Raw genomic sequence first — 25,144 nt, forward strand, 5'->3', positions numbered from 1 at the left:
GCCTCAACTATTTACAATCTATATTAATAACTTAGATGAAGGGACTAAGAGTAATATATCTAAGTCTGCAGACAATACAAATCTAGATAAGAATGTAAACTGTGAGAAGGACACAAAGGGGCCACAAGGAGCTATAGACAGGGTAAGTGAGTGGGCAACAAGGTGGTGGATGAAGAATAATGTGGCAAGTGTGAGTATTCACTTTGGTAGTAAAATTAGAAAAGCTGGATTTTTTTTAAAAGGTGCAAGGCTTCTAAATATTGATGATCAGGGAGATTTGGGTGTACCTGCATAAAGAACAAAGAAGTTAGCATTCAAGTGCAGTAAGCAATTAGGAAGGCAAATGGCATGTTGTTTCTTACCACAGGGAATTAGAGTACAAGGATAACAATGTTTTGCTACAATTGTTTAGGGCTTTGGAAAGACTATACCTGGAGTACTGTGTGAGGTTTTTGATTTCTATATTTAGGGAAGGATAATACTTACTTTAAGGTGATGCAGCAAAGGTTCACTAGATTGGTACATGGAGTGAAAGGTTTCTCCTATGATGATAGGCAGTGTAAATTGGTGCTATACTCTCTGGAGTTTAGAAGAATGAGAGGGTGATCTAATTGAAACATGCGTAATTCTGAAGGCACTTGACAGGAAAGACACAGAGGTTGTTTTCCCCAGCTGGGAAATCTAGAACACAGTGGTGCAGTCTCAGGATAATGTGTCCATCATTTAGGACTGAGATGAGGAGAAATTTGTTCACTCAGACATTTGTGAGTCTTTGGAATTCTCTACCCAAGATGCTTATGGATGCTTCAATGCTGAGTATACTTAAGACTGAGATAAGCAGATTTTTGGTCTCTCAGGGAGTCAAGGAATATGGGGATCAGGTGACAAAGTGGAGTTGAGGCAGAAGATCTGCCACAATCATGTTGAATGCTGGAGGAGGCTTGAGGGGCCGTTTGGTCTATTCTTGCTCCTATTTCATATGTTCTTGTGTTCTTATCACTTACATGGTCAATGAGCTCTCCAACCATTCCATTCCATTCGCTTTTCTCATTCTGGGCCCCATACTTTCCATCAGCTACGAGTCTAACTTCATAGGTGAAGCCCAGAATATTTGATAACTCTTTCAGCAAATCAAGGCAATAACCTTCAAAACGGTCATTGCCATAGAGAGGCTTGTCAGATTTCTTATGCATCACGTAGGGATCTTCCTACAGAACAGAACAAATAAATGAATTCTTTCAGGACATTATCAGGCAATTCAAATATATTACCTCTTGCAACTAGCTTGAAAGGTTGTAATCCTACTGATAGAAGAAACAACAGGTCTGCGCTTGTTTCTCTAAATCAATAGACTCTGGTAATAGCTATTGATTGATAATCAGTGTTGTCTTGGTCACAGTTAGCCTTCTATTTTTTTCACCCATAACTCCATTATGGACAATCAGAAAATTATCATTGTTACTGGACTGTTTTTTCACTCCTAAAAACTATTGTAGATTTTACCTAATTATAAGGAGTACTTGTCAACAATAAATCGTACTAAAATTGTTTTGTTTGTATGTATGTGCTATCATAGCTTCAATACAATAATGCAAAGGCAATTTTGCAAAAACCAAAATTAACAAGCTTACCAAAATAGTGGTGACTAAAAGAGTCCTATTGGCCAAAGAGTCAGTGATATTGGAAGACTTGTCCTTTAGGCTGTCTGTCATGTTAAGTCCTGAGTTTGAATTCCAGATTCCAATCTACAACCAAGAGATCAAATAATCTTCAAGTAAGACTAAGTATAATATTTCCCAGAATATTTTTACTTCAACGTATGTGGGAATATAATGGGCCAATCAAAGTCCAAACCTACTTTTCACAAAGTGGTTCCCAACAATTTTAATATGTTTTGGCTTCAATACAAGTTTACATGAAATAAATGCTGTAACTTGTAGTCTCAGTGTTGCTGAATATCACAGACCACAACAATTACATGTGTTGTTTTGATTTTGTATAGCTGATTAAATCGCTTAAGATCCTTTAGTCAGAAATCAATGAAACATACTGGTCAATAAATAAATAAACTAAAAGAATGAATTAAAAGATGGCATTCTCTCATATATTGCAAAGTCAACCATTGATTGATAAACCAGTAGGGCAGTTTTGACTAGCTAAATATCCTTCTTTCATTCTGCTGCCCTTACACTTCAACAACCACATCAGTGCCAGTTGATTTTTCAGAATTATTCTAAAGGGAAGCTGCACTTATACAGTATCGCCATTGTGCAGGAAGGAAGAAATCTGTATATATGTATTCTAACATGGGCATGGAGCATTGATTGCAGCTCTTGTTTCTAAAATTTTATAGTGATAGCGAAGAAGTGGTAAAACACTTGGGTCTTTTCAAGTGAGTTGAATGGAGATAAAGTAGGCAGCCAGAAAAAAAACTTTAATAAAAATAGGCTTAAAAAATATATTTCCACAGGGAATTCTTTTTAAAGTGTAGTGACATATTCCATAATTTAGTGATAACCTGGGAATCGGTGCATCTCCTGAGCCATGAATGCATATCGCACATTGTACTAGAAGCTATTTTGAATTTAGAAATAAAATGCTTCATCTAATGCAAAAATATTTTACACTGGAACTAAACTAAACACAAGAAACCATACAAACTACACAAACAAAATACATGTCACTTCTCTTAGTACAAACCTTCTGCCATACTTTACTGTAGTGATAACGAGTGCCACCAGAAGGCTTGTAAGAAATAAAGGAGCTTGTTAAAATAAAATGATCTTACTATTGTATTAGAACAAAAAGAAAGAGGAATCAAAGAAATGATAATAAATAATAGTGCGCAATTTATTATGACTAATCTAAGCCAATATTCCATTTTTTTCAGTGTGTTCTGTAAATGACAGGGATTGGTCAGTAAAGATAGCTCCAAAACAAAGCCATTGGCCCAAATTTTGCAGTCAGCGATGAAGGATGCTTGAGCTCAAAGAAAGTCAGCTGAGAGATCGAGTGAACTCTGTGGTGAGAACTTTAACTCTCCCAATTAGCAATTAAATGTAGCATTGTTGAATTGGGGTTCCACTTGTTGAGCTGCAATGATGTCATCAATATGGCCAATCAGCCAATCACATTAAAGAACTTTCACAGCCAGCCAACCAGGACATGAAAGCCATGAATAATCCCAGCCTTTATAAAGATTTTACAGAGACCGAACTAAGATTTCGGATATACCCATAGGCTTATGACAGAAGCTGTAAAATCAAACAAACAATCAAATGTCTCCTGGTATAAAAATCTAGTAATTAATCATTATGGAGCTATTTAACAAAATTCCATACAAATCAAACAATTTTTCCAAGGCCAGATTGGTTGTTCAGTGGTAGTTCTTACTCAGATTGCTGTTAAAAACTCAGTTACACCACATTGAACAAGGCTTAAGATATAAGAGCGGAAAGGGGAGGTTCTGATCCAATCAACAGATTTCACTGATAGCTGGCATTTGGGTGTTTCACAGCCCAGCCTGTGGCAGAGCAATGAATGGCAGACTGCAACTTCACGATTTTCCAGTTAATCTGTGTTTGTTAAATCATGTAATTGTGGTCAGATTCAGAGGGTTTGTGAAGGTGAACGCTGACAGTTCACTGTCAAAATCTTTGCAAATTTCCAGCCATTGGTATTGATGCCTATTACATTTTGTACACGTGAAATTGTCCTTGTGTTCGTTACCAATAGCCTCTCCTGTAAGCACACACCTTAACCCCTGCAAACCTGAATTTGCCTTCACCCTGCCTACTCAATGTAAAGGAATCAGAGTCCAACTTAGAGCTCTTGTCACTACACTTAGGCTTACTGGGTTTTTATGTACTGCCAATTGATTGCCTTGGTTTTGGTAGGCAAATAAATAAATGCTTCATTGGATAGTTCCTTTATACAATAATGTTCAGGACAATTGAACAGTAAACAGACAATAGGACAGTGCTTAGCACAACACTATATTTACAGTATAATAACTTGTATTTAAATGGCCCCTTTAACATAGAAAATGATCCCAAAGTGCTTGTCAGAGGCAAAATCAAAAATCAATGTCAATCGAAAGAATGAGAACAACAACTTGCATTGTAATACCATCTTTAATGTAGCAAAGTGCCTCAAGATGCTTCGTAGGGAGGTTATCAAACAAAGTTTGACATTGAGCCACGAAAGGAGATATTAGGATGTGGTCTTAAAGGAAGAGAGAGAGGCGGTGAGTTTGAGAGAGGGAAAGCCCAGGCAGCTGAATATTGGAGCAATGAAAATCGAGTATGTGTGAGAGGCCAGAATTGGAGGAGTGCAGATATTCTGGAGGGTTGTATAATTGGTGGGGCCTGCAGGGGGTGTGGGGTGGGGTGGGGGGGGGTGGTGGTGGGTGGTGGGTTACAGGAATGAAAGAATTTGGAAACAAGAATGAGAATTCTAAAGCCGAGGCTTTGTTGAATCAGGAGACATTGCAGGTCAGTGAACACGGGGGTTAGAGATGAATGGGACTTGATGTAAGTTTGGATACAGGCAGCAGAGCTTTGGATAGGAAAAGTTTATGCAGGGTGGAAGATAGGACATTGCCAAGAGAGCATTGGGATAATGAAATCCAGAGGTAACAAACTCAAGGATGATGGTTTCAGCAGCAGTTGTGTGTAAAGCAGGGGCAGAGATGAGCAATGTTACAGAGATGGCCTTGGTAATAGAGACCATATGGGGTCAGAAGTTCCACTCAGGGTCAAATAAGATGTCAAGGATTGTGAATGTTCAGGCTCAGCCTCCGACTTACAGGGACCAGGGACAGGGATGGACGGGTGACCAGAATGTTTGTCAGAGGCAGGTTTATTAAAAAAGTGAGGGGGCTGCGGAGCTTTGGACCATGGATAATATTTACAGTAACTACAAATATTGCTGCATTTGAAATGTCATGCACCGACCTGCAAAAACAACCTCATAAAATACATTTACTTTTTTATGCAGTTATTTTTTACCATGGTGTCTCTAATTAGACACGTACTCCTGATGGGCTCGGACTGATTGTGCTGTTTGATAAATATATACCCACAAACAGAAGTTCCTTGCTACAGGACAATCCACCATTTCCTCAAAAGGCAATTACTTTGATGTTTGCTGGTCAGGGAAATGTTTAGCATGTTTTGAAGCTCAATGTGTGTGAGTATAAGAAATTTATCCTTCACCAGCCAGCTATAAGGGACAGCAAGAACTTCCCAGAATTTCTGATAAAAGATCATACAATGTCAAATGTTAACTCTCCCTTGCTCTCTACACTGATGCTGCCAGACCTACTGTTTGCTTTCAGAATTTTCTCTTTTTATTACAGCTAGTAGGAACACTCCTATGGACAGAATATAGAGGCTTTGTATTTCACAATTATTCGTACAGTATAGTTTAGTGGTGTTGTCACTGGGCTAGTAATTCAGAAACCTAGGGTAATGCTCTGGGGACCAGGGTTCGAATCCTGCCATGTCAGATGGTGAAATATGAATTCAATAAAAATCTGGAATTAAAAGTCTGATGATGACTATGAAACCATTGACGATTGTTGTAAAAACCCATCTGGCTCACTAATGCCCATCAGGGAAGTCCTGGCCTACATGTGACTCACCTAGTAAGCCATTCAGTTGCAGCAAACAATTACAAATCCTAAAAGGGTTCCTCAACATTGACTCAGGATCCCATGAAGTCTCATCATGTCAAACATGGACAAGGAAACCTCCTGCTGATTACCACATTCCATCACCACCCACCCCCACTCTGCCCCCTCACCCCACCCTCAGCTGATGAATCAGTACTCCTCCATGTTAAGAAGCACTGAGGTGGCAAGGGTGTAGAACATACTCTGGGTAGGGGATTTCAATGTCCATCACTAAGAGTGGCTTGGTAGCACCACTGCTGGCTGAGTCCTAAAGAACATAGCTGCTAGACTGGGTCTGTGGCAGCTGGTGAGGGAACCAACAAGATGGAAGAAACCTCATCCTCACCAACCTGTCTATCACAGATGCATCTGTCCATGACTGCATCGGTAGGAGTGACCACCACACAGTCCTTGTGGAGATGAAGTTCCATCTTCACATTTAGGATCCCCTCCATTGTGTTGTGTGCTAAATGGATAGATTTCAAACAGACCTAGCAAAATAAGACTGGGCATCCATGAGGTGTTGTGGGCCATCAACAGCAGCAGAATTGTACTTGAACACAATCTGTAATCTCATGGCCCAGAATATCCCCCACTCTAGCGTCACCACCAAGACACGGGATCAACTCTGGTTCAATGAAGAGTGCAGGAAGGCATGCCAGAAGCAGCACCAGGCATACCTAAAAATGAGGTGTCAGCCTGGCGAAGCTACAACACTGCATTAGTTGTATGCATAAACAGCAAATAATACACAGAGCTAAGCAATTCCACAGATTTGATCAACAGATCAGATCCAAGTTCTGCAGTCCTGCCACATCCCGTTGTGAATGGCGGTGGACAACTGAACAACTCACTGGAGGAGGAGGAGGCTCCACAAATATCCCCATACTTAATGATGGGAGAACCCAGGACATCAGTGTAAAGGATAAGGCTGAAGCATTTGCAACAATCTTCAGCCAGAAGTGCAGAGTGGATGATCCACCTTGGCCTTCTCCGGAGGTCCCCAGCATCACACATGCCAGTTTTCAGCCAATTTGATTCACTCCACGTGATATCAAGAAATGGATGAAGCTACTGGATACTGCATAGACCTGCCTTCCATCATAGAGTTAGGAGTGGGAGTGTTCGCTGATGATTGCACAATGTTCAGCACCATTCACAACTCCTCAGATACTGAAGCAGTTCCTGTTCAAATGCAGCAAGATTGGGACAATACCCAGGCTTGGGCTGATAAGAGGCAAGTAACATTCGCACCACACAAGTGCCAGGCAATGACTATCTCCAACAAGAGAGAATCTAACCATCTCCCTTTGACATTCAATGGCATTACCATTGCTGAATCCTCCACTATCAACATCCTGGGGGTTACCATTGACCAGAAACTAAACTGGGCTAGCCTTATAAATACTGTGGCTACAAGAGCAGGTCAGAGGCTAGGAATCGTGTGGCAAGTAACTCACCTCCTGTCTCCCCAAAGCCTGTTCACCATCTATAAGGCACAAGTCAGGATTGTGATGGAATACTCTACGCTTGCCCAAATGAATGCAGCCCCAACAACACTCAAGAAGCTTCATACCAGTCAGGACAAAGCAGCCCGCTTGATTGGCATCCCATCCACAAACATTCACTCCCTCCACCACCGATACACAGTGGCAGCAGTGTGTACCATCTACAACAGGGGTGGGGAACCCTGGGCCCAGGAGGCTGGATCCAGCCCATAGCACGTTTTCTTCCAGCCCACGGGGAGATTTCAAAATCCAGCTCTGCCCCCCTCCACCCCCCACCCCCCCAACATGCCGTGTGCTGCACTCTGGGCCAACCACCACATGTTCTGGTGCCTGAGCCTTGGCCGCAGTCACCAGAGGCCCAGGCTGTGGGGAGAGGACAAGAGAGCGAAGCCTGAGATCCAGGAGCATGAGTGTATGGCAGGGATGGGAAGCTGCTGGCTGCCAATCGGGTAGTGAAGTGTGAGTAACCCAGACAGCCACAGTGGGTGGACATCTCAAGAGCTTTAATAGGAATGGCCTGAGAACAGATCTCCAGGCCAACCATGACCAGGCTGGTCAGGATGATGTGTACTGTTAAGGGGAGTAGAGAATAAAGGAGGACAGGGAAAATTACTTCTATACCATGGAACAGAAAGTGGGCAAACAATTACTTTAGCATTCTATATCCACTTCTAATAACTTCCTTTTATGTTATCTGCTTTTCAATAGGATAGTCAGTGTACTAAATGTTCAGATCTCAACTCAGAGAACTTCATTTCTCAGATGGATGTGACAACAGAAATACAATCCTTTCCAAGATAGAACAACTTGTTGGGAGAGTGCAGAAATTAGAAGCTCCACACTATAAAATTTATAGTGAGTAACCCGGGGCAGGGGAGAAAGGGAGCAGGACACTGGCCTCCATCAGCGGTTCACCCCACCCGCCACCCCTTCCTGCAAACCCCCCCCCCCCCCCGGCTCCCAGCTCCATTGGCAGCCCAGGGCAAGGGCTCGGCCTCTGTAGACTGAGGAAGAGGCTCAGGCTCCAGGCCCAGGTGCAGCTCGGACTAGGTGTTGGCCAGAGCCTTGGGTTTTTGAGTCACTGCCCTGTGCTGGTTTGGGGGTGAGACAGAGTGGGAAAGGAGAGGGGGGTGGTAGAGAGAGAGAGAGAGAGGGAGAGAGAGACAGAGAGAGGGAATGGGAAAGAAAAGCAAGTAAAAAGGTGAGCTGAATTTCAGGAGTCCTGTGATTGAGACATAGAAGTTGTGCTACCCATTAAGGAAATTGGTGGGGTGGTAAATAGTGAGGCGGAGAGCCTTAGATTTCAGGAGGATATAGACGGGCTGGTCAGATGGGCTGATCAGTGGCAAATGGAATTTAATCCGGATAAATGTGAGGTGATGCACTTGGGCAGGCCAAACAAGGCACGGGAATACATGATGAATGGTAGGACCGTGGGAAGTATTGCTGATCAGAGGGACCTTGGTGTGCATGTCCACCGGTCCCTTAAGGTAGCGGGCCAGGTATATAAGGTCGTTAAGAAGGCATATGGGATATTTGCCTTTATTAGCCGAGGCACGAATATAAGAGCAGGGAGGTTATGCTCAAACTGTATAAAATGCTGGTTCGGCCACAGCTAGAGTATTGCATGCAGTTCTGGGATCCGCATTATAGAGAGTGTGCAGAGGAGATTTATCAGGATGTTGCCTGGGCTGGAGAGCTTTAGCTATGAGGAGAGATTGGATAGACTGGGGTTATTTTCCCTGGAGCAGAGGAGATTGAGGGGGGACATGATTGAGGTGTATAAAATTATGAGGGGCATAGATAGGAAGGAACTTTTGCCCTTGTTGGAGGGATCAATAATGAGGGAGCACAGATTTAAGGCAAGGGGCAGGAGGTTTAGATGGAATGTGAGGAAGAATTTTTTCACCCAGTGGATGGTGGGAATCTGGAACTCACAGCCTGAAAGGTTGGTAGAGGCAGAACCCTTATAATATTTAAGAAGTATTTGGATGTGCACTCACAATGCCATGGTATATAAGACTATGAGCCGAGTGCTGCAAAATGGGGTTAGAATAGTTAGGTGCTTGTTTGACTAGCACAGACTTGATGGGCCGAAAGGCCTTTTTCTGTGCTGTAGACCTCTATGACTCCATGACTATGACTCTAAGGAAAAGCAAACTCAGCCATCACATTAAAGCAGTGGGTGAGTTGAATGTTTCTGTATTCTCTCTTTAAAAAAGTAAATTAAGTTGGATTTTATGAGTGTGTGTGTCCCGGGATTGAGTTTGTCTATGTTTGAGTGGCCCTTGATAAGAAAAAGATTCCCCATCCCTGATCTACAAGATGCACTGCAGGAACTCACCAAGGTTCCTTTGACAGAAACTTCCAAATCCACAACCACTACCATCCAGAAGGACAAGGGCGGCAGACACATGGGAAAACCACAAAATGGGAGTTCTCCTCCAAGCCACTCATCATCCTCAATAAGAAATATATTGCCATTCCTTCACTGTTGCTGTTTCAAAATCCTGGAACTCCCTCCCTAACAGCACATGGACTGCAGTGGTTTAAGAAAGCAGCTCATCACCACCTCCTCAAGGGTAATTAGGGATGGGCAATAAATGCTGGCCTAGCCAGTGACACCCATATCCCATAAACAAATAAAAAATAACTTGCATTGTTCCAGGAACAATCTATTAGTAAATAGTTATTTCAGCATTGCTGAAAAAAGAGACATGTCAAAACTTTTTGTCTTGCACTCATCAGGACACTTTGCAATTATTCCAATATAAGGCAAAAACAACAATTTATACTGTAAGTGAGGAGAGTGCTGAATGGTTGGCCAAATACAGTATAAATTGTTGTTTTCCCCTTATATTGGTATTCTTGTCCTGATGAGTGCAAGATGAAAAGCTTTGAGATGCCTCACTTTTCAACTTGAGCATACCAGATTATTATATTGTCTGTGGATTGATGAGTGTTAACAATCATGAACTTTAACTCTGTGTGTACTATTAAAAATAATCCTTCATAAACAAAAATGCTTCAGTTATGTCACAATGACTAAATGAGGCTATTTTTAAACAAAGAAATGCAGACCATGTGCAGGGACATTTGCAGTTATTTAGTGTATTTCTCAAAGCACTTGACGCATACTAAATTATGCTGAAGTGATTTTATTGTATGTGAAACATAAGTGTAGTGGGCACTTTACAAGATTCCACAAGAGCATTTTGGTGAAAGATCAAGTAATATTTTTGATGGCATTTATAGGGAACGCATTTCAGTCAGGACTCTGAGGGAACACTCTGTTGTTTGACTGGTGTCGTGGGATATTAACATCCACCTGAACCACTGAGAGAGGCAAACAGAGCTCAATTTAATATTTGATCCAATGGACAGCACCTTTGATAATGCAGTACTCCCTCAGTATCACACGGAGTGTCACTCTTGATAATGTGCTCAAGAGCTAAATTGGATCTTCAACCCACAATCTGCTGACTTAGTGTTATCAATTGAATCAAACTAATACACGCACACACATGGTGAATAATAAAAAAAGGACCTTGGGTTCTTCGACCACCAGTATGAAAGTTTGCTCTCGATAACAAAGATGTTCAGTGATGACAGAAGTAACAATTCCTTTACGATGACTAAGCTTATGCCATTGATCACAATAATGTGACTGGGTGTATAGTGTTTCTATCAAGAAAAAAATATGATGCATCCTTGTCAAGAAAGTAGTGAGTAAGGGAAACACCGTGCTTACCTGTTCCAGACCTTCCTCCTTCAGACTTATAATATCCAAATTGAAATCTTTTCGCAGGCCATCGGTTTTATTGAAGGTGATGCGTCCTGTTAGGCCATCCCACTGAGTCTAAGGGGCAATAACACAAAAGTAGTCGGTCTCACTTAATTTATCATCAGATCGAACAACAGGATTAGCCAATCATTTTTTTGCATTATTTGTATAGTGCACAGAGCTCCAAACCAGTATCAGTTTACATTTTAATGGGCACAGAGGGGTACATTTTAAAACTTAGTACTCACAGCTCAGACCTTCAAGTGAGGACTGCAAATTGGCACCTGGGGCCTGTCAGCTCATTCAATTTGTGTCTGGCTCAATTTTCCAGACATCAATATTTATTCAGAGCACAAAAACATAAAAAATTGCCTGGAATGTTCTATATGGAAGTCATTATCATTCTCTTTATTCTGGGATATACAAGTATATTAGCATTATGTGTTCTTCACCCTTATTAACCTATTTTGCCATAAGGAAAGACTTGGAGGGAAAAAAGGTTGCTGTTTTCATCTCAAATGGAATATAAATAAATATGTTGAAAATAGATTTTACTGGCACGAACGTTCGTTACGTTAATGGTCATTAACCCCTTCACCAGCACAAATTAGATAGAGAATTGAACAGAACACGTTCTCCATATTAACCTATACTTGAGGTTTGAATGCCAGTCACATAACAGATCAGCACAAAATACCCATAGCACCAGTAGCAGATCATCAGGCTGCCAAATAGTTTAAGCCATTGCTGAAAAGCGAACTACTCTTTAATGTGGAACATTGAATATCTTTTTCTTTTTCATAATGAGAATCTTTTATTCAGATTTTATATGTTACTAACGCTCGAGGAACAATTTTAAATTCAGCCAATAAAGGCAGTTAAGAAAAATGAAGACAAAACACTATATGAGATGGCAAATCCAGATTAAATCCTGCAATTTATTGCATAAAATATTTTTTACAATAATGTGCTGCGATCCCTAAATAATTACAGCACAAAATAGTGCCATACTCTTTGGGTAAATTGCAAGATTCAATATTCTGTGCATCCCTCAGCTTATAGCACTACACCTGTGGTGTGTTTGAGCATGCCTTTTTACGGAAATTCAGCAAATCTCCTATGGATTATTCCTGGGTATCTTGGATTGTGTTAATTCACCCATTGCTGTAATGCAGCAAATTAGCTGGACCGTTTTATCAAATGACTTGCTTAAGGCAATAACCCCACTGGTGTCAATCAGCTCACAGTACTAGAGCAAAATTCTGTGGATTACCCAGAATTTCCTGGTCCATTGACCTTACGTTGGGATTGGGTTGGTTGGGAAGGAGTTTGGGGGCAGATACAAGACCATAGCTGTTGGCCTGAGAGGTCCACAGCTGCACTCTTGGCTGCTTGCATCAAGGCCTTCTATCTTCCACTGGATAGAACTAACAGAAGGCCCTGAGCACTGAAGATGGTGCTGCTAAACAAAGGGAACTGATTTATAAGACCCTGCAGGCCCTTAGTCTATGGAAGGACTGGTGTAAGTCCCACAGCCAGCTTTTTTGGGATGCCCTTGCATTTGGGTTCCCTCAGAGGAAAGTAAGGCAGGAGGATCCTGAATTAAATCTCCCCCAGGTGCTGGTGTAGTCCTTCCCACAGAGGGAATTCCCACTCACAGAATCCTTGGACAGTGTAGGGATGCTACAGGCCTAATGCAAAATCTCTCTACCCTTATCTCCTCTTTTCTTCATCTGGATTCCAAGTGCAATGAAGAGGAAAATCTAATGTAATATTTGGAATACTATTTACCTACCAATTTACAAAACTTGCTTAAGATATTTTTTTTTGTCAACTTCATTTGTTATTTGCTCCCTAAAATCTCTCATTCCAGTTATTTACATTGGAAAGTATTTATTGTTTTTCAACATCTCCCAATAGGTTTGGTTAAGAGACAAATGAAAGTCGATGGAAATGAAAATTGGGAGCGATGTGTGTGACCTGTGGTATTTTGGCATGTTGCCAAACCGCAATAGCCGCATCGTCAGTACTTTATTTTAAATAAATGTGTACGTTAATAATCTTGGCTATGAATTTATTTCTCTGTACACCAATATTAACCCTAGAGATGTCCCACTGTTACTGATCCTGTAACTGCTCAAACATGTGCACTGAGGTGGAAAATAAATGGGCACAGAAAATAAATCACTGAAGATCATTATTTTACTTGCCTCTTTGATGAGGTTCATAAACCTGGATCCAAAGCGCCATGGCTTGTGCCTGTGACACTGTAAAGAGCTGACTGTCATTTGAAATGCTTTTCGAAAAGCTACAGATACCACGTACACTGCATCATACATCAGGGCTGCATCTGTCTGCCAGGAAGTATCAAACCAACATTTCAGTGGCAGGTATGAACCAAAGAGCTAATGTTAGACTTGAAGATATAACCAGAACACAGAGATAGTTAAAGACAATTCCTGCCATTTAGCTAACTCTGATTGTATGCATTGTTTAGATGTTCCTTTATTCTATGAGAAATATACTCTTAATGTGAAATAATATATCCTTATCACTATCCTACATTTTAAAGTAATTCACTTATATTTTATATAATTGCATTACATAGATCATATATTACAGCTACCATATCAGTTTTAATAGGACAAATGAGTTCATGATGACTGGAGGATATACAGTGGGGAATGATGGGACAATGGGAAACAGAGGAAAAGTCTCCACTGGTTGGATTCATATCTTGTGCAAAGTATGATGATTATGGTTGTTGGCAACCAATCAGCTCAGCCCCAGGACATTGCTGCAGTAGTTCCTCAGGGTAGTGTCCTCGGCCTAACCATCTTTAGCTGCTTCATCAATGACCACCCTCAACTCCCCCTATTATAAGGTCGGAAGTGGGAATTACACAATCACAGATGATTACACAATATTGAGTGTCATTTGTGTCCCCTCAGATAATGAAGCAGTCAATGTCAATATGCAGCAAGACCTGAACAACATTCAGGCTTGGACCGATAAGTGGCAGGTAACATTTATGTCACAGAAGTGCCAGACAATGACCATTTCCAACAAGAGGTGATACACTTTGGAAGGAGTAATTTGACAAGGAAGCATTCAATGAACGGCATGACACTAGGAAGTTCTGAGGAGCAAAGGGACCTTGGTGCCTTGGTGTATGTGTCCATAGATCTCTAAAGGCAGAGGGGCATGTTAGTGGGGTGATGAAAAAGGCATATGGAACACTTGCCTTTATCAATCGAGGCATACAAAAGTAAGGAGGTCATGTTGGAGTTGTACAGAACCTGAGTGAGACCACAGATCGAGTACTGTGTGCAGTACTGGTCGCCACATTATAGGAAGGGTGTGATTGCACTGGAGGGGGTGCAGAGGAGATTCACCAGGATGTTGCCTGGGATGAAACATTTAAGTTATGAAGAGAGGTTGGATAGACTTGGGTTGTTTTCATTGGAGCAGAGAAGACTGAGGGGCAACCTGATTGAGGTGTACAAGATTGTGAGGGGCATGGACAGGGTGGATAGGGAGCAGCTGTTCCCCTTAGTTGAAGGGTCAGTTACAAGGGGGCATAAGTTCAAGGTGAGGAGGTTTAGGGGGGATGTGAGGAAAAGCTTTTTTACCCAGAGGGTGGTGATGGTCTGGAATGCGCTGCCTGGGAGGGTGGTGAAGGTGGGTTGCTTCACATCCTTTAAAAAGTACCTGGATGAGCACTTGGCATGTCATAACATTCAAGGCTATGGGCCAAGTGCTGGTAAATGGGATTAGGTAGGTAGGTCAGGTGTTTCTCATGTGTCGATGCAGACTTGATGGGCTGAAGGGCCTCTTCTGCACTGTGTTCCTGTGATCCTGAAGAGAGAATCTAACCATCTCCCTTTGACATTCAATGGCATTATCATCACTGAATTCCCCATTATCAATACCCGGGGGTTACCATTGACCAGAAATTGAAATGGACCAGCCATATAAATACCGTAGCTATAAGAGGAGGTCAGAGGCTGAGAATTCTGTGACGAGTAACTCATCTCCTGACTTCCCAAAGCCTGACCGCCATATACAAGGCACAAGTCAGGAGTGTGATAGAAGACTCTCCACTTTCCTGGATGATTGCTGCTCCAATAATGCTCAAGAACCTTGACACTATCCAGGACAAAGCAGCCCGCTTGATTGGAACCCCATCCACCACCTTTAACATTCACTCCATCTCCCATCGACACACAGCAGCAGCAGTGTGTACCATGTGCAAGATGCACTGCAGTAACTCACCAAGGATCCTTTAACAGCATCTTCCAAACCACGACCTCTAACACATAAAATAACCAGGACAGCATCACCTGTAAGTTCCCTTCCAAACCACACACCATCCTGACATGGAACTAACACGCCGTTCCTTCACTATCCCTGGGTCAAATTCCTGGAACTCCCTGCCTAACAGCACTGTGGGCATACCTGTATACCAGATGGACTACAGCGGTTCAAGAAGGCAGCAGACACCATCTTCTCAAGGGAAATTAAAGCTATGCAAAAAATGCTGGCTTTGCTAGTGGTGTTCACACCCCATGGAAGAATAAAAAAAAGTCTTTTGTAAGTTATCCTGTAATTAACAAATAATGCAAAAAATTTACTTAAATGTAAATCTTCCACATGTTCGTGAGTTACAGCAGCTCTTTCACAAGTATCACGCACATGTAGCAAACCATCTAGAACCGCCCCCCCCCGCATTGCCAATGAGATATTCTGCTGACCTTAGCTGCTAGCACTGTATAACCTGGAAGATTTAGCCTTGCTGCTGACCATAGTTTATAATTTCATATGTGCAAGTTATCATTTTTCTAACATGCTTGTGAGTTTCGTGCTCATCAATGTGAGGGATGCTAATACTGAGGAACAGAGCACTTCCTCATTTTGGACCCTCCTATCAAAATGTGGCACCAGTGAATCAGGAGAGGATGGTTAGATGCAGAATGAAATTTCCTCTGCTCTGCCCCGATGATGTTATTTAAACACATGTAAAAGAGTGCTCCCTATTGCATCAGTATGGCATTTCCTCACTTTCCATACCTCATGGTCTTTCATCAAGAAGTCCAAACTCAAGTATTGAAGGGCCTGATGCAGAGTTAAGCTCTCTCTACAAGTATGACTTGAGAATTCCTCACCGCACTATTTGGAATTCTTCCACTCCCCACATTCACCATCTTTATATCCTATCTGAGCAAGATTGTCAATGAATGACATTGTTGTATTGTGGACCTCCAGCCACGGGTTGCTGGACTAAGACTGCCCAACTCATTCTACAGGTGAGAGCATGAACTACACTCCAACATGGGCCACAAAGGTGAAAGGACACTATTCTAGCCCACCATGTCACACAGACCCTGTGGACTTTGGAATAGAGTAGATGTCAATGAAATGTCTTGACATCAAATGTGACACAAAAGCTTATTATGGCATTTCACTGTCACAAAAGATTTCAGGTATTTTCAAATTAAAACAAGTTACTGCAACAAGTTATAAAATGTGAACAGTGTACATCTTGTGGATGTTCCATGTCTAAAATCAGCACCGATACTGTCCGCAGTTAACAGTGGTCATTTGGTTTCCAGATTTCCAGATTTTGTTCCCAATTTCAGCTCGAGCAACATTTAAGAAATAGCCCCTTTCATGATGCAGGAATATCCCAAAGCACTTAACAGCCAAGTGAACTGAGAGGAGACGATGGCGTGGTGGTAATGTAATCCAGAGACCCAAGTTCAAATCCCAGCAGGCAGCTGGTGGAATTTAAATTCAGTTAATAAATCTGGAATATCAAGCTAGTCTCAGTAATGAAACTATCATCGATTGTTGTTAAAAACCCACCTAATTCACTAATGTCCTTCATGGAAGGAAATCTGCCATCCTTACCTGGTATGGTTGACTCTTAATTGCCCTCTGAAATGACACAAGGCACTCAGTTCAAGGGCAATTATGGATGGGCAACAAATATTGGCCTTGCCAGTGACACCTACTTCCCATGAAAGAATAAAAAAAAGTACCTTTCAAATGAAGTCATTGTTTAAAGTAGAAAACTTGGCAGCCAATTTGCACACAGCAAAACATCACAAGTAATGGGAACAGCCACACATGGGAAGCGACTAGACATTTGTTGGCTTTAAAGAGTCACTGTAGGTGATCACCAAGCCCTGAAACATTACTGTCCAATTCAAAAGTAACCACTCAAGACTGAAGACAATGGCATTCAGAGCAGAATGGGAGCAATTGCCAATCCAGCAATCATTGTAAGGAGTTGCAGCTGCTCTACATCCATTCAAGAGGGAGTCAAAGCAGAGTTTAAAAATATATCCAGTTATATACCGTTTTTATTTTCATGTAAATCTTTGTTGCTATTGATGGCATCATGGTCATTCTCTCTCATGGAATAAGAATATCACTTCACAGTTTCTCCATCTACCCAAGAGAGCTATGCACATCAGCTATGATCAAAACCTGACCTAAGAGGTTTAAAATAATATATGTAGTGATTCAATACCAACACAAATAAAATTCTGTATGTCATTCACAGGTTGTTTTTGCTCTCACACTCCAACGAGCCACATAAATTAAAATCAAGTGTTATAAATCACTCTTGTTGATCCTGGAGTTGAACAGGCACTTCGTGATACAGATCACAGCCAGTTACCCAATAGTAATAGAATTTTTGGAATCGCAATACTGAATAGCTGTGAAAAATAAAATGCCTGCGCTACAACAAATGAACTTAAAGCATTTTTGTTTCTTTCCTGCTGTGTGCAGTCATCAGTAATGGGTTGAAGGCAAAATGAGCTCAGCTCTTTTGTCCCTCTCAGTCAAATAGCTTGCCAATACTTGTTGTCCAACCTCGTCGATGAGGAATGGCTGTGTGGGGGAGGACCCACAGGGCAGCCTGTGGCCATGAACAAGTGTTCAGCAAAAATGAGCACCTTCTGCAGTGGAAATCGGGAAAAAATGGCCCTAGTGAAGAAAGAGCAACCTGGCAAATTCCCTTTAGTTGAAATCCCACTTCATTGCTGGAAATTCTCATTTAAAAAAATACATTGAATTTCTGGAAAAGTGACAAAAATGATTTAAGTAAATACCATTCAGTTACATTATGAAAATATAAGTAATATATATCCAGAAACTCTAATACAAAATGACATTTGGTCATATCCAATTAATTCTGACAAATAAATATGATATACCTGATTTATATGGTTGCTATGGTTACACATTGCAATTTTATTACTGTAGTGGCAATTATTTGATTTTATGAAATTCTTGCCTGCAAATCTATCAACAGACAATGGCTTTCCACAGTAAAGCCTTGAACTTCATATTTTCTTTTCTGAAAAGTCTTATTCCTATTTTATTTGGGAGATCTGCACCTTTACAGTTCAATATCTAAGAAAAAAATAGTGTGACCCGATTGTAACATAGACCTCTTGTTATTTGTAGTAGGTACACATAACAAGTGATCTGTATATGATGTAGAAGAGTGAAAAAAAATCAATCGGTATGATTTTAACATTCAGGAAAACAAGTGGTAGCGAGTGACCATCTGCTACACACCCCATCCAATTCATCCTCTCCTGTAAAAGATAAAATCAGGCTTAATGTGTTTTACTAAAAAAGGAATGGACAACAACAACATATATAACACCTTCAACATGATAAAATGTCCCAAGACACTTCACAGGAGCATTGTAAAACAAAGTATGAAACTGAGCCACAAAAAGGGAGATATTAGATCAGATCATCAAAAGCTTGGTCAAAAGGTTAGGTTTTAAGTAGTGTCTTAAAGAAGGAAAACAAGGCAGAGAGGCAGGAAGGTGTCAGGAGGGCATTCCAGAGCTTGGGGCCTAAGCAACTGAAGGCTCGGCCACCACGGGTAGAACAATTAAAACTGGGGATGCACAAGAGGTCAGAATTAGAGGAGTGCAAATATCTCGGAAGGCTATGGGGCTAGAAGAGATTACAGAAATAGGGAGGGGCGAGGCCTTGCGGGGGTTTGAAAAGAAGGATAAGAATTTTAAAATCAAGATGTTGTATGATCTGTAACCAATAAAGGTCAACAAGCAGGGGTGATAGCAGAACGGGATTGGTCCAAGTTAGGACATGGACAGTAGAGTTTTGGATGACCTCAAGTTTATGAAGAGTAGAATGTGGGAGACTAGTCAGGAGTGCATTGTAATAGTCAAGTCTAGAGGTCACAAAGTTATGAAGAGGGCTTCAGCAGTGAAGTTGAGAGAAGTTATGGTGGTGCAAATAGACGGTCTTAGTGATGGCGTGAATATGAGGTGGTCAGCTTCAGATTAAAAGCTTACACATAAAACATACAAATAATCAATAGGGCTGTGAAATAGGCAAGTTTTCTTTAAATCTGATTTTCAATAAACAAATTGTAAAGAGGACAATTCAACTGTGTAAATCTTATTCTCCACATCAATAAGTCACTACTATGTTCTAAAGTCAAAGATAATAGTAATTTTAAATTAGAAACACTGCTCCTAGATTTTTAGACAGCAAATGCTGGTAATCATTTATCCACTCCTGCCTTCAACCTTGTAATATTGTTATATTATTCCAAAATGATTTAGGAACTATATTGTCATGTATGTGTTTACATGTATATTCAGAATGCCACATCACTCACTGCTTCACTACAGTCTGTGTACTGAACTAACATTGTATTATTCTTCCACACACAGATGTGAAAAATATACTCAATGTAGGCTTCAGTATGGTGTCAAAATGTGTGATTATTTCAGGCTTCTGGGAACCACAAGACATAACATGGTGGCAGCAAGTGTTTGTAAGTAAAACCCAAACATTGTAAGCAAAATAAATGCTGAATTAGATTGAGAAAGATCAACTCCTCGGTACTTGCTTAACATTTATAATAGCTGTAACATTTTCCAGTTCGGACAAAAGGTCATTGACCTGAAACTTTAATCAAAGAGCTGCACTTGCAACTATAACCTATTTTGGGAAAAACTACATTTTTAAAATTTGTAAAAGTTTTGCCATCACAGCAGGAACTGCAGCCATTCCCCTGCCAGATGATCTAGTGTACAGCGAGTGGCTGGAAAGTCTGTACAGCTGAAGTTCTGCCGTCATGGCAGCGGAGAGGAAAATCTGTCCCGGAGTGGCCAAATTGGGAAAATGATCCATTTTTTCTGTGTTGCTATCATTCACCAAAAATGAACAAAACTTAAACATCTTTCATCAAATCTAGGGTTGGCAAATGTAAGGCTCCATCAAGACTGGGAAACATATCACTCAGACTAACAATGGTCCTTAATGTAGGATTTTGTTTTCACAGTAGTGAAGTTGTTCTTTTGAAGTTGGTCTACAATTATAGTTTGTCCAGTCCCATAAGTGCAGCTTGTGCGGTAACTTGGTAAGAAAGTTGGTATCACAGAAATTGGTTGTCTATACGCCGTAATATTTGAATTTCTGCCCATGTTTACTCAAAACAATTTTTGTTGCTTGCCTTTCATGAATTCAAGCTTCCTTATAGAATGCTGTGTGTTGTTACTTTGCCAAAATCTGCAATTCCGAGCACCTAGCTACAGATATTAATTGTGAAAGTGTTGTGTGGATTGCAAATGCCAGCACTTTTCTAATGCTCATTAGTGTGATTGTTGACAACACTGAAGAATAAGTGCCCAAAGCAATGGCTTTGCCACTGTTAAAATGGTGGCATTAGTAAGCAGTAGCACTGCCAGTTTCTAAGACAGTGAAAACAGTACCTTGTTCCGAGATGCAAAAAAAACCTGATACTTCAGCTGAGCCTTTACAAATATCGTTGCTCTGTTTGCTTGGTTACCATTGATGAAAATCCCTTACATTAATCTCTTTTTCTTCTCCCTGCTGCTCCTCTTCCCGTTTTTTGACTCTCTGCCTTGTTAATGCTTTTATGATGATTTACCATGCATTTTGTTACAACAAAAAGTTATTTGAATCATCCAATCATCCACATATTGTTGCTTTCCTTTTAATAATTTACTTCTTTGTTTTTGTTTTTTACCAATTAAACATTTGCATGTATGCTCTTTTCAGATGCTGAATTTTATTTAAAGACAAAGGTTTGAATGCAGTATTTGAATTTGATATTTGGTCTGGTATACATTATTTCATATATGTTTATACAGTGCTTATCAGCTGTGCTATTTTAATATGAACTTTTAGGTTGGTAGATGGGTGCAATTGGCGGGGCCGGGATTGGCTGGAGAATGGACCGCCAACAGCAATCGGTCCCCAACCACGTTTTCACACTGGCTGGCCAATTAACGGCCAGCCAATGTGAAGCGTGCACTGCCGGAGTGGGGGCGGGAAGAGAGCGAGCGTTGACATCAATATGGGCGCAGGTCAGAGCTTAGAGAAAGCTCCCTGAAGGCAGAGAGCTTCCTCTGGGAGCTGAAGACCTGAAAAATCATAAATAAAGGTTTCAGAGGCTGAAAGAGTGTGTCCATGCATCGTTATAAATCATCTGAAAATGTAGCTACTGAAAATGCTGTGCACAGGAATTTATTTATATTTTGTTTCATCACGGAAACCTCATCCCACCCATGGATCAGGTTTCATGAAAAATGTAAAGGCCACCTGGCTGATTTGCCCCCCCGCCAACCGTAAGGTTGGAAGGACCATGAAAAATCGGAGTCAATTGCTCCGTTAATGGGCTTAATTGCTGTCTTAATCGTCGGCGAGCACACTTCCAGCTTTTGCGCATGCCTGCCGACTGAAATATCATGTGAGCGTGGGATGACGTCTGGACACTCGCTCGATGTCATTTCGCGCGATTTCACGTCCTATCGGGTCGGGCAGGCGCCCACCTAATCAATGTAAAATTCTGCTTTAAGTTTTAGGTTTAATGTGACAGTAGAACCTTATGTTTCCAAAGGCACCTATAGAAGAATTTATTCACAGTTCCATTATAACAAGGAACCTAAAAGAAAAACAATCTACCACCTCCTCTCCAACCTGTATTCCCAGCAGAAAATAAAATGCTTTCATATTTTCAATGGTTGATACCCTCTTGTGCAGTCAGCAAAAGAAATTCTTCCAAATTGTAGATTCTTCCCTTTTTTAGCAGCCCAATACTGAACATAACACCAAAAATGAGCACCATCAAGAAAAATGCACTAAAAATATATAAAATAATATTTCAATGCTAGTGAAGCCATTGATAAAATTGATAAATTGTCTTGACCCCATCAAAACACCTGAACCTAAAAAAAAAATCAATTATAAAAGGCACAGCAGCTGGAATCTTCTGGGACCACAAGCAGCAGGAAGCTTTGGGGGAATTAATTTAATGTGAGGTTGAAAATCAGTTTCCTAATGGCGGGACGAACTTTTGTAATTATGCTGTTGGGATTTTAAACATGGGTTGGGAGCAATGTCAGGAAGCCTTTCTGCATACATTAGCAAGTCATGCCTGCTCCTTAAAAGGCCAGCTCACCAGAGTTAAGGTGCCCCTCCAAATTAAGTTCCCCGCCAGTCAGAAATTAGAACGTTCACATTTACGATTGTATATAAGTGACGAGGTTGACTTCTTACATAACTTTGAAGTGAGTAGCCGCTGCTTTGATCTTCTTGGGGACCCCTCACAAATGTCAGCCTCTTGATTGAGATTGGATGCTGGTAGTCCAAACTGTGTGGAGCTGGCACAGGAGGCAGGACAGCAAGGAAGAGGGCAAGGATGGAGTGCAGGCTGGACAGGGGAGGGAGAACCAGCGGGAAGAGTGGGAAGCTTCCTGGGGCAGGAAGACAGACTGTCCGGGGATGGGTGGCAGGCTATGCAGGGAAGAACGATAGGCTCTCCAGGGGAGGGTGTGGGGTAGTGAAGGTAAGGGTACAGGGACGTTGGATGGAGGAGAGAGCCTTGCTTGTTGGGTCTGGAGGTCCTGTGGTTGGGTGGGAGAGGAGTTTTCTGGACAGTGATTGCAGAAGGGAGATGATCCTAGAGGCCTGCATCTATGCTGTCTATGGTGGGATCCTGGGAGTTGAACTGAGGGTACTGGGCAGTGGAGGGAACAGTCACAGTAAGAGGGGTGTTGTGGGATGTGGTAGGGTGACAGGTCCAGGGTATCTGAAAGTTTCATTGGGGTGGGGGAGGGGGGGGCAGGTCGTTGGGGTCATGGAAACAGACAAAACAGGTTGCTTGAATAACAGGAGGGGTCAGGGTGGGCATGGGGACGGTAATGGGTGTAAGCTCAGAGGGGAGATAAGGCATGTAGAGGGTGATAGTTATAGGTTCAAGGCTAATGTAAGGAGATTCAAGAGTGACAGAGAGGAGGGGAATGGTTATATTAGGTGGGTCAAAGTGATGAGGGGAATTGGTGGGTGACAGGGGAGGGTAGGAAGTAGTGGAACGTGTCTGGAAAGTTACAGGTGTTTCTTCAAGGGTCTTTAACACAAAACATTTGCTCTGTATGTTTAAATCCTTGAAACGAGAGGAGGGTCTTTTCGGGTGGGTGGAGTTCAAGGTGAGCACAATTGGCCATCTAAATGGATACCCTAATGATCATGAGACAACTGGATGGGAACCATACCCAGTTGTGTTCTTCTGTCTATGGTGAAACCCACACGACAAGATCTCAAAACATCGAGATCCCTGCAAGATCAGGAGATGCAGTCTCACCTCATGGGATAATCCCCCAGTCCCTGGAAATAATCTGGTGAACCTTGGTTGCAATTCCTTCATGTGAGGGCAATCCTTCCCTAGGTAAGGAGATGAACAGGACAGACAACACCCCAAGTGAAGACCCAGCAAGGCTTCAGTCAACCGCTGCTAAACCTCTTTAATCTTACGCTCTATCTCTCTCACAATCAAGGGCAACTTGACAGTTCCCTCCTTACTTGCCGGCTGCACCTGCATGTTAGCTCAGAGTTATTTTTGACCCTCATACTCCATCTGCTATGCTCCTGGTCGCTCACTTAGCCTGTCTAACTTCCCTTGAGGCTTCTTTGCATCCTCCTCATAAGTCTCATCAGGACACCAGCAGGATATGTAATGACGACTGCAAACACTGCCCAGACAGTATTCTAAGAAGCTCATAACCAGGTGAGCAATGCTTGCTGGGTTGCCTGATGCATGTCTAGGTCACACTTTCATGAATGATGGCCAAGGCTGAAACATACTTATGTCAGAATACTCAATGATGACACTGCTGATGATGTGAGACAATAAATGATGCATTGTTAGAACCACATCATCAGAATCTGACTGGGAATGAAGTGCAATGCCCTTTATTCACCATGACCATGGCAGCAACCAGCAGCATCATGTGAACACAGCATCCTGAACACAGGGCAATTAAACCTCTATTTACAAGTGCCAGAAGTATATACAATAGTTGTACACCTGTGCCACCTTTATACTTTCAAAACTCCTTTGTCTTTCTTTTCCTATTACTATGTCTAGGCACTGCCCTAACATCCACAGCTGAGGTGGAGACAGCCTGCTGACTACTTTGTCCTGTTACTGAGATGGCTTCGGCAGGTGTCCTCTGGTAGCCTGAGGCCTAGAGGGCCCCAGCTGACTAAAGGGGCCTCCTGTTCAGGTGCAGGTTCACCTTCCTTGACCTGACCTGCTGGAGGTGATGGGATCACTGGCAGAGGAGAAGTGGAATGGCAGGATACCCTTGGAGTGTCCTGGGCTAAAGACCCTGGAGTGCCTAGCTGGTGCTCCTCCTTCCTGTGGGGTCTGATGGCACCTCCCTGACTCCTTGACAAGAAGGAGCACCTGGAGGGAAGTCGAGATGCCTCGTCCCCCTCTCACTTAGCCAGTGCTTCACTGCACCCATGGCTTTACAGCGATGGAGTACATGACTGAGGGCATATCCAGCAGCCACAGAGTGCTCTGCTAGACCTGGGTCTCCAAGGTGGCTGCCATCCTTTCCATGGAGGTAGCCAAGTGCTCACCAGCCCAAACCATGATAGTAGACAGAACACGGATGGACTCCTCCAGTCTTTGGTCCAGTCTGCACATAGCTCCTGGCATCTCTGCCTGATGTTACCTTGCCTGTCTCTGCATCTCCAACAAGTGTCTAATGGCCAAGTCCAGAGGTTCATTATCTGCAAGGGGCTTAGCTATGGCCTGGTCTCCAGCAGTCCTCTGAATCTCAGAGACCTCAGCTGTCTCTGCCT

At 42.0% G+C, this 25,144-nt stretch overlaps 1 protein-coding gene across 1 annotated transcript in view; it reads right to left on the bottom strand.

The window, feature by feature from the left end:
- The window catches only part of LOC121290964 (glutamate receptor ionotropic, kainate 1-like), a 384,058-nt gene that overhangs the window by 88,475 nt on the left and 270,439 nt on the right, over window positions 1-25,144 (bottom strand). The window contains exons 7-10 of the mRNA XM_041212040.1: window positions 13,177-13,320; window positions 10,934-11,041; window positions 1,632-1,745; window positions 1,005-1,208 (exon numbers count right to left, since the gene is read on the bottom strand). Of these exons, the coding sequence (XP_041067974.1) occupies window positions 1,005-1,208; window positions 1,632-1,745; window positions 10,934-11,041; window positions 13,177-13,320 (570 nt within the window). The remainder of the gene's footprint in view (window positions 1-1,004; window positions 1,209-1,631; window positions 1,746-10,933; window positions 11,042-13,176; window positions 13,321-25,144) is intronic.

Source organism: Carcharodon carcharias, chromosome 18, assembly GCF_017639515.1.
Source record: "Carcharodon carcharias isolate sCarCar2 chromosome 18, sCarCar2.pri, whole genome shotgun sequence".
NCBI classification, from domain to species: Eukaryota; Metazoa; Chordata; class Chondrichthyes; order Lamniformes; family Lamnidae; genus Carcharodon; species Carcharodon carcharias.